Source organism: Alexandromys fortis, unplaced genomic scaffold (genome assembly GCF_014885135.2).
Source record: "Alexandromys fortis isolate MF-2015 unplaced genomic scaffold, M_Fortis_MF-2015_v1.1 scaffold_6, whole genome shotgun sequence".
Lineage (NCBI taxonomy): Eukaryota > Metazoa > Chordata > Mammalia > Rodentia > Cricetidae > Alexandromys > Alexandromys fortis.
The window spans coordinates 20,440,922-20,459,018 of NW_026067902.1; the positions used below are offsets into that span (position 1 = coordinate 20,440,922).

The window sequence follows — 18,097 nt, forward strand, 5'->3', positions numbered from 1 at the left end:
AGTGGAAATTTCATTGGGGAAAACAGCTCAAATGACTGATATTTTTGAGAGAAATGTGTGTGTCAGGCTCGGCAAATACTCTGCCACAGAGGCCTGTCTCCAGACTTCAGATCCATTTTAACTTCTGGTCATCTAGATTTGCTTTACGCATACGAGACCAGGTCTGTTCAATGTGAATCTTTGTTTTTGGGGGGGCGGGAGGGGAGATAAGGTTTCAAGTCTTATGTAGCCTAGGCTCGCTCATCTCAAACAAACTGTTTTTTATCACTGGGCACACTGAGAGATGTGGGTTTTTCTCTTACTAGAACACAGAACAACAGTCTATACTGACAGTCTCTAGTTATCAAAACTGCTATGTCAACACCTCAAATGAGGAGATCGCCTTGCTCTGAAGACAGTCACTGAGAATGAAGGCTGATTATATTACCATACATCAGCCAATGAGAGTCATTAAAACGACAGGAGGCAGCCAGGGTTGGGGGCACACACTGGCAATGCCAGATTTGGTAGATTAAGACAGGGAATCTTATGCTTCAGGCTAGCCTGGCTATAGGCTAAAACCAGTTTGTTTGTTTGTGTTTTTAATCAACAATTGATAGCCTCTCCTCTATTACAAATGCCGGGGAAAAATTCTGCTTTGGGTTCTGCTCTCCACACGAAACTCAGGACAAAGGAGTGTATGCAGCAAACTTATCTGACACCCACATCTCGAAGCTGGTTGAGAACGAAGATTCTTTCCGAGGCTGTCACCATGGGGTGATAGGACATTTCAAAGAAGATAATTCCCAGGCTGAAGAGATCCACTTTCTGTGGGGAAGGCAGTATCGACTTTAGAGGGTTCTGCTGTCTGAGTGAATTCCAGGAACTGTGGTCTGCACTGGGATGGGGTTGAGAAAGCCGATGACCTATTCTAACAAGTCTTCAGACTATAATTTAAAAAGAAATCATCCAAGTCTCCACTCAGATATGATTGTCACAGTCAAGCTAACATGACCATCTATTTAAATAGCTACCATTCTCTCTCTAAGAATATTTGAGAGCTAGTTTCTTGCAATGTTTGAAATGATTGGACATTATTATAAGCTGTAGCTGCCATGCTGCACAGAAAGTATTTACCCTACAAGAACCTGTCCTTGACTTGCTACTTCCCCTGCTTCACCCCTTCCTCTCTCTGGCATGCTCTAGCCATGGCTTGTCACTGCTACCGACAGGACCAAGCCTTTCACATGCTGTCCAAGTGCTCTACTGAGCCACTTCCCTAGCCCTGGCCTGTCTTTGTTTGTCCTTTATTCTAAATGCCATCCTTGTAAGGGTCTTGGTGGTAGAACGCCTGCCTAGCATGTTTAAGGTCCTTGGGGTTGGGTGCCCAGAACTGAAGGAAACAATTCTCAGTGACTGCCAGGCTCCCACCTCTGCCTTGCTACTCAGTTCAGTTCTTCATCGGCCTCATGACATTTGGGGATTTCTCTCATTTCTTCCTGGTTCCTTGTTGGTTCCATCATCTGGGTCAGCTCCCTGAGGGCTGGGAACACAGCCCTCTTATTCCTGTGACTGTCTTGCTCCCCGTGTTCCTGACCTCAGTAGGGGAATAGCAGAGTGTGACTCACATATTCCTAATGGATAGAGGGCCTGCAAGCTTCTGCAACAAAGAGGCCAGCTTCAATTGCTGCCCTTGGGTACTGCTTCATGTCCTGCCTAGATGGGAATCAGCAACTGTTCCTATTTCAGCCGGTCTCTAAACCCTACCTGTTACAATCTTGATATCAGGTCTTGTAAGTTACTCTTGAGACCTTCCCTCCCTCGCCCCCTCCCCCACACTCAAAGACACTCTATACCTGGTTATATGCAGACTTGGTGCTTCCTTGGACCTCAGGGCTTACATAGAGAGCAGTGCCAACCATGCCAGTCAAATGGCCTGTGGAGGAAACCAGAAGGAGGGCATTCCAGCCATGGGCTAAGTACTGAACCCAAGGTCTTGTGCATGCCAGTGAGTGGCAGTGAGCTACACTCCCCAGGTCTAGATAAAGAAAACTGAAAACCAAAGGGTCCTCCTCCCCCTTGCTCACATTTGTGTGTGTGTGTGCTGTGACATGTATGTGGTGTGTGGGGGTCAGAGGAGAACTTGTGGGAATTTGTTGTATCTTCTACCAATGGCTCCAGGAATTGGACTCAGGTCATCAGGCTTGGTGGCAAGCACCTTTACTCGCTGAGCCATCTTGTTGGCCTAAAACAAAAAGAGCTTCTTAAAAGTGAGGCCTGGTTTGTATCCTGTGTGCAGTACTCACCAGGAGCGAATGTGAGCCCTACACTGCCCAGCACTGCCTCACACAAGGGAGTCTGCTTACATAGGAGGGCTAGATAGGATCCCAGACAGGCCGGGGCCTGAGGTAACCTGACAGGACCAATTGGGGCTGCTCAAAACACAGCGTTAGGCCTCCAGGAGACCATTAGTCTACTAACTGAAGCTTTTATGTTTCTGAAGAACAATTAACATAGTGAAAAAGATCGCCTCCAAAAAATCCAAAAAACGGGGCTGGAGAGATGGCTCAGAGGTTAAGAGCACTGGCTGCTCTTCCAGAGGTCCTGAGTTCAATTCCCAGCAACCACATGGTGGCTCACAACCATCTATGATAAAATCTGGTGCCCTCTTCTGGTGTGCAGGCATACATGCAGGCAGAATGCTGTCTACATAATAAATAAATCTTTTAAATCCAAAAACAACTTAAAACTTCATAAAAAATTATTCAAACAATACTTTCAGTTCACTTCAGAATAAAGTCTTTACAAGTAAAAGGCAAGTTTCAGACTGAAAAGTTTTAAAGTCTGCTTTTAAACACATGGATGAAAGAGAGGCTTTACCTGAAGGGTCTGACTTAATCACGTGATCGCCTGCCTGGTCGTCCTGTTTGCCATCAGTCTAAAACACAATCGAGTACAGGTTAAAACCTTAGTGCATCCCATGGGAATGGCTCATCTGTTTCTAAACAAAGCCTGAAAAGCTAACATGAACATCAGAATAATTATCACCATGCTTTTTTGTTTGTTTTTTCAAGGCAGAGTTTCTCTGTGTAGCCCTAGACCAGGCTGGTCTCGAACTCGAGATCCGCCTGCTTCAGCCTCCTGAGTACTGGGATTAAAGGTGTGTTCCACTGCTGTGTGGCTATCACCATGCTTTTCTGAGTTGTTTCATTTACTTATTTTTTTACATCTGGCTAACCCATTCATGCAAAGGCTCAAAAGAACCCTGGGAAAACCAGAGGAAGAAGAGGAATTCACTGGGCAGCTCTCTTCAGGACAAAAAGGCCCACACTCTTGATAGAAACCAATTCTGTTCAGACCACAGACTCCAAGAACAGAACTGTTTACCAGGAAGCATAGACGATGAAAAACTGCAAGGAAGCCTTTGCTTTGCTTTTGCTGGTGCTACAACTTTTCCAGGTCAGCTTTGCTGTTATTTTCCCCCTGAAGGCTGGTCACTAACTTGTCCCTTGCTCAAACACTCACTGGGCAGTCTTGCCCTCTTCCCCACACCTCTTGGTCACACCCTAAATGAGCATTGTGGTTTAAGTGAGATATTTATTGCCCACAATCTTAGACATTTGAATACTTGGTCCCTAGTTGGTGGGAGAAGAGTACTAGATGTGACCTTGCTGGAGGAAGTATGCCACTGAGGCAGGCTTAGGGGTTTAAAAGATTCACGTCATTCCCAGTGTGCTCTCTGTCTCCTGCTTGCCTCACACACTAGTTACCCCAGCTTTGCCACCATGGACTCTAACCCTCTGATACCGTAATCCCTAAATAAACTCTCTACACGGCAGCCACAGAGGAGCAGCTGACACAGCCAGACCACCTCTCCCGGCGCTGAGCTCGCCTTCTGTTCTACTCTGCAGCTAAGTCTTTGACACAGGTCCTAGAATGTGCAGATTTCACAGGCCTGAGTGCTGTTCTCTGCCTGAGTCAGTGGGACTGCAGAGCCATGCTGGTCCTTCAGTAGGGGATAACATCCCTTGTGCGGCCTGGGTGTGGTCTCTGCACTTTGCAGTATGCCTTACCCACTGGGTGCAGGATCCAGTCTTTGTTGCTCCTCTTTCACCTCCTTTTTTCAGGAGTGGGTGTTAGGATTTCACTCCATAACTCTGGCTGGCCTAGAACTTGCTATGCAACCTAGGCTGGTCTTGAATTTGTAGTAGTCCTCCTGCCTCTGTCTGCTGCATGCTGGGATAACAGGCGCTCACCGCCACTCCCAGCTCTTTCCTGTCTCCTTACTCTCCACTCCTAATTTCACCTGCTAAGTTAGGCCTGGTGACTACTCTTGTCATCGTCTAATTCTGTTTTCTTTCCCTGACCAGCCTTGGACGAGCTGCACTTACCATGATCATGTTACCTAAAAGCTAGCTTAGGATATTCAGTAGGGCCCTGGAAGTCGAGTGTGCCCAGCTTTCCAAAGACTTCCTCTCATCACACCAGCCTCTCTACACTTCACAGTTCCAGCCAATCAGAACATGGGGTACTCACCTAGGCCCTTGGCTTATACTGGAGGTCCCTGCCCCAGTAGAACTATACTCTGCCCTGACTCTGGCCTGTAGACTCCTACCTACCCTTAGGGCCCATTCGTAATGCCACTGTTGTTATAGAGTCTTTCTTTTTCCTTGGGTGTCAGGGGTCTCATTGTGTGGCTCAGGTTGGTCTTGAACACCTGGGTTTAACCAGTTCTTTTGCCTCAACTATCTAAGAGCTGAGACTACGGTATGCGGCACAGCACTGGGTCTACAGCCTTTTTTGTCCCTCACAACCACGTCTCTGCCCCTCCTTACTCTTACTGCTTCCCTACTGCATATTAACCAGCTCTGTATGCTAAACCAATGCCAGTGTCGGACCAATGCTTGTCCAGGACTGAGTCTCACCTCTGCAAACCAGCTATCTTTTCAAATGACATCAAGGGAGACCAAAGTATCAAATTATTTCAGAAAATGTTGTATACCTTCTATGTAAACATTGTTCATATACCAATAACCTCATGTCCTTTAGATTCAAAGCCTAAGAGACGCTTGCAGTTGGTTCCTTCGGCCCCGCCTCCCAGCAGAGGGCGACATGGCAGGGCACACTATCCCATCTCTTTATTTCCAGGACTATTCGGGCACCCAGGCAATGTCCAGGCATAGCCTGCTTTTAAAAATACTCACAGGGAAGGCTAGATGGTCTGTCGCCAAACCAAAATCACCAATTTTCACATGGTCATCAGAATCCAAAAAAATGTTGACAGGCTTCAAATCCCGGTGAATCATTCCCTGTTGGAAGACAAGGAAGAGTCCAACAATCACTTCCCACAGAGTTTAACCCTTTACATCTTTCCAATTTCAAATGGTGACAACTGGAAGAGGCTTCTCCTGTGGTCCTCCTGGTCCTCGATGTCTGACCTCTGGAATGTCTTGAGGGTCCTGTGGCCTCCCCACTGGTGGTCCCAAGCAGGTCCTCCCAGGCTCCCTCCACTAGCTCCCCTCAGAGACCTCATTACCTTTCCCTCTACCGCAGCAAGAAATCCCGCTCTGGTCGGGCCCCACACTATTCTCATGCCTGCTCCTGCTACTCTGCACGGCTTCTCCACCCATGCTAGTTGTACACTTACCCATTCCGCTCTTTCATGAGCCTTGCACATTATTCTAACAATTTGAGTTTGTACTGCCAGCTCCTGGGAGGAGCTCAAGGGTGGCATCACAGAATCCTGCTTTCTCCTTCTCCCGAGGGCTCGCCACGCTCATCTCCCACCTAGAAGTGCTAACTGGAATAAGAACTCTTCCTTTTACTATGCCATAAAGGCGACTTCTGGCTCTGAGAACAAGAGTCCCATGTCTGTGCCTGCGTGTAGCTGACGTACAGTGCTGGGGACCCAGTGCCAGTCTGCGGATTCAGGGTGCACAGAACACAGACCCAGGACCCCAAGACAGGATCCTAGGGAAGATCTGTAAGTAGGGGCTGGGGAGACAGTTCAGGAGGTGCAATGTTTTCTGTGCAAGCACGAGGACCTGAGTCTGGATACTCAATGAAAGCTGGGTACAGAGAGTAGTAGAGAAGCAGATCCTCAAAGCTGGCTGGCTAGCCAGCTGAAAAGGCTAGCTTCATGTTCAGAAAGAGAGAGAGAGAGAGAGAGAGAGAGAGAGAGAGAGAGAGAGAGAGAGAGAGAGAGCAATAGAAGACATTTTATCTCATTTGTCTTGTTTACTTTTCTATTGTTGTGACAAGACACGGTGACCCGGGCAACTTACAGAAGGAAGGGTTATTCGAGCTCACAGTTTGAGAGGGTGAGTCTGTGACAATCACGGTGGGGAGTATGGTGGCAGTCAGGCAGGCATGGTGCTGGAGCAATAGCTGGGAGCTATATACTGATCTACAAACTCTGAGGCAGAGAGAGCTAACTGGGGATGGCATTCTCACCATTCTGGAGTTCACCAACTGGAGACCAAGTATTCATATATATGAGCCTATGGGTCCACTTTCATTCAGCCTACCTTGTGTTGACCTCAGCACCCACAAACACATTCATAGGGGAGCTTATCCCTAATTCCCACAATGCGTGCTCAAACGTTCATGCAACACACAACACACAACTGATGTAAAGAGAAGTCCATGGACATGGGACGTTATGAAGCTTACTTTCTCATGGATATAAGCTAATCCATCCAGAATCTCCCGGAAAAGCCTCCAGAGCCTGCTGGTGTCTCGGAACAGTCCCTGGTCAATGGTGTCCCGCAGGGTGCTCTTTTCACAGTACTCCATCTACGGGAAAGGAGGGACCGGGCGGGACCTGATCACACCAAAGGCTCAAAATGAGGAGGCTAACTTGCAGTCAAGGCAATCACTCGTTAAACTTGTGACAGGGATTTTAAACAGTTTTGGAAAGAATTGTCTTTTTTTTTTTAATGCTAAAAGATAAAACAAACTTAAGAGTATTTTTTTTATAAAACACCTTGAGTAGGGGATGTAGCTAAGTGGTAGAGAGCAGTGCATTCTAAGCAGACATGAAGCTCTGGATTCAACCCCTAGCACCCCAAACACCCCCTAAAACCCTAGGAGCAAACATGTGTTTAATAGTAATATTAATTACCAATACTACTGAAGAACACATTGGGGCAAATATACATAATATTAGCAGCTAATATAACCTTTCCCCCAGGGAGACTGAACCCAGGACCTCTTGCATGAGAGGCAATTGCTCTACTTCTGAGCTATATCACTAGGCTCCTATTAAAAATCTCTCTCTCTCTCTCTCTCTTGTTTCCTCCCTCCCTCCCTCTTCCTTCCTCTAGAAAGAGAGAGAGAGAGAGAGAGAGAGAGAGAGAGAGAGAGAGAGAGTGTGAGTGCAGTCGTTAAGAGCATCGGTCCTCTTCCAGAGGACCTGGGTTCAATTCTCAGCACCCATACTGTCTGGAACTCTAGTTTCAGAGTATCTGACTCCCTCACACAGACATACATGTAGGTAAAACATCAATGTATATAAAATAAATAAACAAATACAACATATACAGCTGCTTATTTTAAAGATTTTTACTTGTTTAAAATCCTTGTTACAAATGTGAAAATTGAGATTGCAATAAAATGTTCTTACGTTACAAAATTGCTTCCAATCTCAAATTTTCAATTGTTTATTTGCCTAATGATGTCCTTGACTTTATTTGTATAAGAATAACAAACACTCTTTGAATCTAGAGGAAAACATTATACTTATGGAAGCATTCAAGCAGGGCTCTGACTCACCCTCTCTTGGGTGTATTAAGAGAGAAAACAATGTAGCATTATTTAAGACCAAGGTCAATGTGTGAAAGTAGCTTCCGGTTCTGGCCAGGACCAGAGTGGGGAAGTCCTCAGGCAGAAGTATGAGGCTGTTTTTACAGGTCAGCCTTGTCTTCTCCTCTGCAGTCACTGCTGGCACATGCAGAGTCACCCTCCAGGCTCAGCTCCGGACCTCTCCAAGCTCCAGTGAGTCCCACCCACTTGGCAGGGTGTTTAGAGAACGCACACTTGCAGACAGTTCAGGCACGCCCACTCTTGTCTTTATGGGATTCAGACATGCTTAGAAGCACTCTTTATCTTAGTTATGAGAATAATTAAGTCGTGGGACACTGAGGCACAGAACACTAAAGACTCTCGTCTGCGCTAATACAGTGGTGACAGGAAGATCCAGGATGTGAACGTGCACAGCCAGAATCCAGAGCTGCCCCCAGGTGCCTCTGACTGAGAAAGAAACGCTGAGTTCAAGGCTGGGCGGGAGGGGGAGGCGTCCATGCTCTAACTTTCCTGACTGATTAATCTCTGGCAATATCAATCAGCCCCTTTTGCCCATTATCTGTGGCACATCATGAAACACGCGTCCAACAAGCAATGAGCGGCCCCTGTCACCGAGCTGTCCCCCAGGGTCTCACCTGGATATAAAGGTAGTGCACAGCTTCAGTTGTCACCGATGGCTCAATTTCCTGGCGACTGTCCTTGTCATTGCATTCTTCAGCCTGGACCAAGAGGAACACAGGGGAACTCAGATTGAGGGCTGAAATTAACAGGAACATCACCATCTTCAAGAGTTTGTGTCTAAGACCCCAACTTCACCCCTGTGCATGGCTTTCTATCACTCCGGGGGACATCGGCAGAGCAGAACACAACCACTGTCCTTGAGAAGCTTGAGGCAATCTAAGCAGAAATTCTGCACAGCTTACAGATCTGTTATTACACGAACAATGGGAAAATGGGGAACAGGAAGATGTGCAATAGCAGAAAGTCTGCTCCCGTCTTCACACCGAAGGCCCACGGATATGAAGGGCAGAATGAATACAGGGTTCAGTATCAACAGGCTGTCTTCCTGTGGTGGATTCACAGAAAACAGTTTTAATGTGTTCACACTATCAAAGGGCATACTGCCCTTTGGGTTACACTCCTGAACAACCGCTTTGCTGCCACAATTTGCTTGTCTCCGATAAGTCATTTTCTTTCTAATGCATGACATCTTAAAAAAAAAAAAGTCTTTTCCAGGATTGGAGAGCCTGGAAAAAGGTTACTGGCTCAATGGTTACTATTACTTACTACTGTAGCAGAGGACCTGGGTTCTGGTCCCAGCACCAATACCAGGCAGCTCACAACCACCTACAACTCCAGTTCCAGGGGATGCAGTGCTCTGCAGCCTCCATGGGGAGCTGCATTTATATGGTGTGCACAACCTCAAACAGAAACACACATGCACGCATTAAAAATATTTTTAAAAGGTGGCACTTGGGAGGCAGAGGCAGGTGGGTTCCTATGAGTTTGAGGCCAGCCTGGTCTACAAGAGCTAGTTCCAGGACAAGCTTCAAAGCTACAGAGAGATCCTGTTCGAAAACACACACACAAAGTCTTTTCTTCTAGACAGACATATTTAAATACTTTTAACCCAAAGTAGGAAAAAGTATGTTAGTTCTGATCATTTTTGATTTACAGGGTTTTATTAGATTCTTTAAGCTATATCTACGTGTTCATGACTTGTGTGGGTGTGCGCATGTAAGTGCTGAGTGCTCCTGGGGGCTAGACGGGGTCGTGGGATTTCCTGGACCTAGAGAACCCAGACAGCTGTGAGCCACCAGACATGAGTTCTGGGAATCAGTCCTCTCTGGAGCATTATGGGCTCTTAACTGCTCTCCTGCCCCCTGGCTCCAGTTTTTACAAGGAAGGATGTTTCCCAATATTTTTGCTTTTTATAGAAAAATAAAAAGTTCTGCTCTTGAAATAACTGGATTCAACTATTGAATTACTTCTATTCTCTGGAGATCATCTATGAAGATTATTAATCCCTTGGGGTTTCTACCCATCACTTGGAAAGCTCATGGGATGTTGCCTTTAACTGAGTCAAACTGGAAGCATAAATTTGATGCCCTTAATAAGCAAATGCACAGATAACACTAAAAGCAAATATAATTTTTGCTTTAACAATTTAAATTATTTATGCCATCATTGTAGCTAAATTTCTAATTAAGAAATGAAAGCATAGGGCTGGAGAGATGGCTCAGAGGTTAAGAGCACTGTCTGCTCTTCCAGAGGCCTTGCATTCAATTCCCAGCAACCACATGGTGGCTCCAAACCATCTGAAAAGAGATCTGGCGCCCTCCTCTGGCATGTGGGTATGAGGCAGAAAGTTGTATACATAATAAATAAATCTTTAAAAAAAAAAAAGAAAGAAATGAAAGCATAGAATCTTAACTGACAAATACTTATTAAAAACATACTGGCTAATTCATTCAGATCTTCAAATCAACCCAACTGTGTATCTAACAGGGTCTACATACTTGACTCCTGTAAGCACTCAGAAATGCTGGTGGTTATCTTTTTATCCCAAGTTGTAAAGTTATCACAGACCACATCTAGCTACAGAACATTTATTTTTCTGAATCTACAATGGACGGCCCACAATTTTTCCTCTGAGATTAGGATCAGCCTGGAGCTCTGCAGCCAGACCGGGAAGGAAGCAGGGGTGCGTGGAGTCTGAGACACAGAAGAGTGTTTGTTGTCAAGTGTTTAAAACCACAAGCTGTGTGGAGAAACGTGTTTTATATCACACCCACTACACATGCCCACAGAGACTGCTCTTTAAGAAGATCATTCGCGTGTGTATGTGTGTAAACATCTGGAATGGAGTTACAGGCAGCTGTGGACTTCCTCTTCAAGGGCACTGCTTGCTCTCAAGCACTGAGCCTGCTCTCCAGGCCCCAGAAAGGACATGCGCTATTAATAATTTACTTTCACTAAAAGTAAGGTGTATTCACTCCTCTTTTTTTTTTTTTTTTTGAGACAGGGTTTCTCTATGTAACAGTCCTGGCTGTCCTGGAATTGACTTTGTAGACTAGGCTGGCCTTGAACTCACAGAGATCCACCTGTCTCTGCCTCCCAAGTGCTGGGATTAAACGCATGAGCCACCACCGCCCAGCCCATATTCTCTCCTCTTGTCCGTCTACAACATCAGAAATAAAATAAGACTGGCTGTGATCCTGTTAATTAACTGATCAAACATTCCAGAATCATTCTACATAGTGAAAACACTGTTCTAGAAGATGGTTTATCAAAGTGAGCATCAGGGTTAACCGATGTGGGAGAGATTAAGCTCACTCTATTCCATATTGAGACTTTAGTTTGCATTCAATCCTCATCTCCAACCATAGAAGTCATTTCCCAATCTCCTATGAAACTTAAAACAAAAGTATTTTTAAATTGTATTTATTTGTATATATGTGTGCCTGGAGGTTAGAGGACACTGGATCCCCTGGAATTGGAGTTACAGGTGATTGTGAGTCACCATGTGGGTGCTGGCAACCTAGCTCAGGTCAGCAAGAATCCTCTTAACTGCTAAACCATCTCTCTGGACCCTCTGCAAAACTTTTCACCACATGTGAAAAAGTACTGTGTGTCATTTTTTTCTCTTTCATGTCAATATAAAATGTATGATAAATTTATACATGTATATATTGGTATAAATTTATGATGTGAATAAAAGTTTATTATGATGTATAATAACACTAGTAGCACATGTTTTAAACGAATGGGCATGTTTTAAAACTGACATGTCAGATCAATGCTCTGACATTCTGCCTGTTTCTCCCATCCGGTGTCATCTCCTTACACACCATTGTGAGTAAAACAGGTAACTTCTACTCCATTTTTACCTGATTCTGACTTTTACTGTTTTCGTCTTCATTGTCAAAGATGATGTCACTGTCAGAATCTGAAGCAGGTCTGAAGAAAAAGAAGTAAAGAAATATTAGGAGGCTTTGTTGGAGGTGTGTCACCAAGGGTAGGCTTTGAGTTTCTCTCCGTCTCTGTCTCTCTGTCTGTGAATCATGCCTGCCTGTCTGCCTGCCGCCAAGGTTCCCACCAAGATGGAACTGGAGTAATTCTCCAAAACCATAAGCAAGCCCCTAATTAAATGCTTTCTTCTATAAGTTGCTTGGGTCATGGGGTCTCTTCACAGCAGTAGACTGGTGACTATGGCACACCATGACTCTGTAGCATCAGTACAGACTGGGCTGTTGCTATCTCTTTTCTGTTACCTAAACTCAAATCTTTAATTTATTTAAAAAAAAAAAAACTTTTTTTAAAAATGTGTATGGTTCGTGCACCATACGTATGCAGTGCCTACAAGGACCAGAAGGGGGCATCAGATTCCCCCTGGCACTGGCGTCACAGATGATTGTGAACCTTGCTGGGTATGGAACTCAAGTCCTCTGGAAGAGCAAAAAGAACTCTTAACCACCCAGCAATCCTCTTCAGGCCCCAACAAAGAACTCTTTAAAAAGCAGCTGGGGGCTGGAGAGATGGCTCAGAGGTTAAGAACATTGACTGCTCTTCCAGAGGTCCTGAGTTCAATTCTCAGCAACCACATGGTGGCTCACAACCACCTCTGGCGCCCTCCTCTGGCGTACTGGCATACATCGAGGCAGAATGTTGTATACATAATAAATAAATAAATTTTTTTTTAAAAAAGTAGCTATATTGTTTCTCAAAGTAATTAACTGCTAAGATAAATTGTATCCAACTGAGTACAGTGAAGTACATAAGGCAAACACCCTTGGGTCATAATCAAAGGTCTCAAGGGCAGTGAAGACTGACTACGTCAAGACTCCAGAGACTCTTAAGTGGTTCACAGAGTTGGAAGCTGGGATTTAAAGCACTGCCCTGTCAGAAATTCTCTTAAATCTTTGAAGATAAAGTATTGGAAATCATTTCTGCTTTTCCTTTCTCCTGGCCTCAGGTGTGGGCAATCTTTAAATTTCCTATGGGTTCCATTTGGCTACTCTCTGAAAGAGGTTTCCACCGATGTGTTTCTCGTTCCTCTGGTGTGGGCCCCACTGCTAGCGCTTACAGGAAGGATTGTGAGAAGACGCCGTCATGCTCATCCTCATCCTCCTCGTCGCTGCTGGAGCCCGGGCCGGTGACTGGGAAGCGCGCGCTGGTGGAGCGCTCAGCCGAAGTGCTCCACTCCACCGAGCTGCTGAGGATGGGAGGCGGCGCTGCAGCCTCTACACTGTCCAGCTCCATCGTGTCGCCTGCTGCTTTCCCGCAGGCAGCTGGGCTGTCCTGGACCTGGGGCTTGCAGTCCGGGGGTGGTGTCCCAGGCACCGCTGGGCGCTCGTGCCGTTCGATCCAGGCGTTGTAGTAGCGCACAATGTTTTCATGGTGCAGGCGCGACAGCAGCGTCACCTCGCCCTTGATCCTGCGGAAGTGCCTGCTGGCAGGGTTGATTGGGATGCGCTTCACAGCATAGCAGCAGCCGTCCAGTTTGTTTTGCACCTGCCCGGCAGTAGAGGATAGGACCTGGTAAGATCCGGGGCCCAGGACCTTGCATATTGGCCTTTACACCTCCCGGCTCCTTAGTTCCTCCCCAGCAGAATCTGGAATTCTGAGAACCCACAATAATAGCTAAGAGGAGCCACAAGGCTTGAATTCAAACCAAGGAAAGCATTGGTTACCCCCAAACTAGGGTAAATGCTCAGGGAATCCAGATTGGGGGTCGGCTTCCTCAGGGAAACACTGGGGAGGGTGCAGTCTTCATCTCTCCCCCTCGTTTCTCTCCCTTTCTCCCATCTCTTTTTGGGACAGGATCTCACTATGAAGTCGGGCCTGTAACCTGACATCCTCCGGCTTCAGAGCTGGGATTACCGGAATACACATAACCTCCGTTTTAATCACGTTTCTTTCCTTATCAGGTAGGGTCTCATTTAGCACAGGCTGGCCTTAAACTCCCTATGCAGATAGGTTTACCTTATACTCTGCAACCTCCTGCATCCACCTTTTGAATGGTGGGATAGGCATGGGCCAACGTGCCTGTGCCTATCTTAATAATTTATTCCGTTACTGATAAGCATAACATTTTCTTTTCTTTGAAAAATTTAGATTAACATTTTAAGTAATAAGTTCCACTAATCAATTTTCATGACATTACTTCCCTTTTCATATTATATCTGCTAAATAAATATCAAAATACATTTTAGATTTAAAGTAAAATTAATTTTCTAAAGCCAGTGTAAGTTTTTTTTTTCTTTCTTTTTTTTGGTTTTTCGAGAGAGGGTTTCTCTGTGGTTTTGGAGCCTGTCCTGGAACTAGCTCTTGTAGACCAGGCTGGTCTCGAACTCACAGAGATCCGCCTGCCTCTGCCTCCCAAGTGCTGGGATTAAAGGCGTGCGCCACCACCGCCCGGCTTCAGTGTAAGTTTTTATCTGATGATTTTATTTTCTTAAAACTTAAAGTCACTAAAGATGAATGAAATTCCAGAAATGTTAACAAGTCTAAAATAAAATGCCAATTAGCTTATAAAGAATGTATAAGGCTATGCAAATTTGGGAGAGATACTCAATTTCCTCGAACTCAGTTTTCTTAATTATATGGCATTTATGCATTTTCATTACTGGCCTGAATTCGGACACTGAGGAGATGATTGACACATGGAGAAAGAACATTATCCAAGCCCAAAGACTATGCTTGACCAACTGCAGCAAGTACAGTTAACATACATGCCGCCCATTGATTTCACCCAACTAAGATTCAAAAACATGACTTTAAAATAAGACAATAAAAATAGAAGCAGAATGAATCAACAGAAAAAGTTGTCTCCAAGGCCAGTAAGCTCCTGGGCCATCCCTAGGCTGAGGACTGCACTGGCCTGACTGAATTAACTACACCAGATTTTCCTTCTCATTTACAGAAGCCCTAATGCACTAAGAATAGCAACTCAGTTGTCCAAACGAACAAGCGCACACGGTGAACGGCCAGCTGCCCAACAAGCCTGACTGGGACGCAGACTGCACTATTCAGACAGCAGCGAGGGGAGGGGGGTGAGAGCCGAGGGGGAAATGGGGGCTGCACAGACCAAGATTCCCTCGTTATAGAGGCTCACTAATTGTCTCTAAGAACATGTCAATAAGGAAGGCTACAAGGGACCCTTGACCAGAGAGAAAAGAAAAAAGAAAGACATGAAGTTTAACAAACTACATCCACAGTGTTTGAAATTCAAGAATCTAAAAAAAAAAAAATTGTATGGAATTAATAAAAAGGACTGTGAATTAAACTCCTAGACTTGAGCGTTCTTGTGGGAAACCTGCCTTGCTAAAGGCTGCCCTTTCATTGTGGGAAGTTAATTGTTTCGGCTGAGAGGTAACCTGCAGTAATAGTGATGCTTCCAGGCGGGGTATGGCAGTACTTTCTGTGGTCCCAACACTTGGGAGGTGAGGCAAGAGGACCAAGGGTTCAAGGTCATCCTCAGCCACACAGAGTTTGAGCACAGCCTATACTATATAATACTTGATCTCAAAATCCCGCATGGGATACAGCTCATTTAGTAGAGTGCCTGCCAAACACACACAAACTCTGGGTTTGACCCCAACACAAGTGAAACAGGCAAGGAAGCAATGGCCTGAAATCCCTGCAGGCAGGTGTTAAGTAGGAAGATGAGAAGTTCAAGGTCATCTTCTGCTACACTGAGTTGAGGCCAGCCTAGGCTCCAGGAAACCTTGTCTCAAAACAAGCAAGCAAACAAATGAGAAACAACCACAACCCAACAAAACAAAACAACAACCTCCCAAAAGCCACATTAAAAAAAAAATCAACCAATAAACAAGAGTGACACCTTCCTCCTCAAACTCTCAGAATCAAACACACATAAGTCCCACTGCTAGGTCACCTTCATGCATTAAAGACGGCATGTACCTCAGCTGTTCTTCATACATTTCAATCTGCATCTCCTATGGTTTACAGCACACTTGAACTAAAAGCACGACAGAAGCCTCTTCCTACACTCACATAATAGTTGCCCCAGACCAGAACAAAGAGTCCCAACAGCAGCTCACCTTAAAACAGGCCATTCATTTCCCAGGTTTGAAAGCCAGAGGATGAGAGCCATCAGGACTGTCTCCCAGTGTGCACACCACCTCTGTTCTAACCGTGGAACCCTTTCCCCTATGGCAACGCCATCAAAACTGGGGGGAAGGTGGAAAAGACAATTCCCTTCCTGAACTAAAGTACATAAAAATGTTCATCACGCAGAGATCTTGACCACTCAGGATGTTATAATCATGTGTTTTTCATGTCATTGTCCTGAGTCAACCCAGGACACAGGAATAGCGCATTCTTAATGTGTCCAGGTGACATTAAAGCCAGCCTTTCCCTCACAGCTTCCATTCACTTTGCTCTCTGCTCTTAAAATGGAAAACATGCCTGTGAGGCCATGAAAATGACAGGGAAGAGCTTTAAAGAGGACTGGGGACAACTCTGTCACACCTTGATGACTGCTCCAAAAGCTCCTTTCCCTAGAAGCTGTAATTCTTCAAACTCGATGAAGTATCGGGAAAACTGTCTCTGGGTCTCACTGAAGAAAGCAGCGCTGGGCAGCTGGTTGCTGGGAATAACGGTCTCAATGTAATCTTGTCCTCCGGAATCTAAGATGAAACAAAAGCATTAGAAATACAGGAAGACTGGGCCAGAGAGATGGCTCTGTGGTTAAGGGTCCATACTGCTTTTACAGCAGACTGGAGTTTGGGTCCCAGCACCCATGTGGGCAGCTCACAACTGTCTGGAACTCCAGCTCCAGGGAATCTGATGCCCTCTTCTGGATTCTCTGGGCACTGCATCCACATGTGAATATGTCATCCCCACCATCACACAATTAAAAATAAAATTAAAAAAAAAAACAATAAGGCATGCCGGGCGATGGTGGCACACGCCTTTAATCCCAGCACTGGGGAGGCAGAGGCAGGCGGATCTCTGTGAGTTCGAGACCAGCCTGGTCTACAGAGCTAGTTCCAGGACAGGCTCCAAAGCCACAGAGAAACCCTGTCTCAAAAAACCAAAAAAAAAAAAAAAAAAAAAAAAAACCAAACCAAACCAAAACAAAACAAAAAACCCAATAAGGCAGTTCATAGAACCCAGCAACATAAGCATGAGAAGAAGGGGCCCCAATTAGTGGTCTGAAAATGCACTTCTTACATTTTGACATCTTTTTTTCACCTTGTAATCTTTAAAGTAGGCAGGGATATATATAGTCAGCCCACTGTACAGGTGAGGGTAACAGGCACGGAGAGGGGAGAGGAAGTGACTGAACTAGACAGACAGAACCTAAACTCAGATCTCCTGATCTATCCCAAGCTCTACTAAGGTTATGTGGCAACAGGAGTGACCTGGCAAGATGAGGATGTCCACCCCATCAGCAGACACTGGAGAGCCAGGCTTGTAAAGCAGTCCCGTGCATACAAGGCCTGCACGTAAGTGGATATGGGTAGGCTAGCATCGGCAAAATAAATAATCCATGCAAATGTTCTCAGATTCAGGCTTTATGTTTTCATAATTTAAAAAGGATGGTAGTCAAGTATAGTAGGGCATACCTGTAGTCTTAGCTCTCAGGAGGCGGAGGCAGGAAGACCAAGAGGTCAAGTCTGAACTACATAGTGGAACCCTATCCAAAAGAAAAGAAAAAAGAGAAAGAAAGGCAGGCAGAACTCACCTTCAGGACTCTGCTCCACTAAGGGCACTTTTGGCTGAGGGTTTATAAAGCTGTGTTTCAGCAGCTGCTGAGGGCTCCATCTTTCCTTGTCGTCCAGGCAAACACACCTCAGAGTGGGAGGGAGAATCTCAGCAGCGTATAATATAAATGCCTTCCTACTTCATCTACCCCATTCAACTACGCTTTCCTTTACAGTACGCATTAGCACATTCATGTTACTGATGGAGCAAAATGTACTTAAAAGTGAATTTAGATGAGTAAGCACATTTTCAGGGTTTGCATGTCTCACAGCTGACTGGATATAAGTAGAAAATGAAAAAAAAGAAACGAAACAGGAAAAATGAATTGCATTGTCGACTATAGCAGCATGGATGACCTGAACACGCTCAGCCCACAGACACCAGCTTCGGACCTCCACTTCCATTAGCCTGGCCACCTGCCCTGCTGAACTAAGCCTGCTGGGGACCAGGCATAAGGTAAGTTTTCCTAAGAGAGCAACCAGACGCTGGTGACCCTGGAACACACTGAGCAACACTGTTGAGAAGCCCCACGCTTCAACGCACACCTTCAGTAGTCATTCCTTGAGCCTAGTGACTTAGC

General features: G+C 45.5%; 1 protein-coding gene across 6 annotated transcripts in view; it reads right to left on the reverse strand.

The window, feature by feature from the left end:
• Positions 1-18,097, reverse strand: part of Eif2ak4 (eukaryotic translation initiation factor 2 alpha kinase 4) — an 87,133-nt gene that overhangs the window by 32,884 nt on the left and 36,152 nt on the right. For all 6 annotated transcript variants that reach the window (XR_007590072.1, XM_050132205.1, XM_050132212.1 and 3 more), the window contains 10 exons: positions 17,498-17,604; positions 16,279-16,436; positions 12,869-13,296; positions 11,673-11,742; positions 8,418-8,501; positions 6,652-6,774; positions 5,184-5,288; positions 2,860-2,917; positions 1,836-1,915; positions 706-807 (listed from right to left, as the gene is read on the reverse strand). Coding sequence is in view for 5 of the 6 variants with exons in the window: in XM_050132205.1 (XP_049988162.1) it covers positions 706-807; positions 1,836-1,915; positions 2,860-2,917; positions 5,184-5,288; positions 6,652-6,774; positions 8,418-8,501; positions 11,673-11,742; positions 12,869-13,296; positions 16,279-16,436; positions 17,498-17,604 (1,315 nt within the window). In the remaining variant the exon portion in view is untranslated. The remainder of the gene's footprint in view (positions 1-705; positions 808-1,835; positions 1,916-2,859; positions 2,918-5,183; positions 5,289-6,651; positions 6,775-8,417; positions 8,502-11,672; positions 11,743-12,868; positions 13,297-16,278; positions 16,437-17,497; positions 17,605-18,097) is intronic.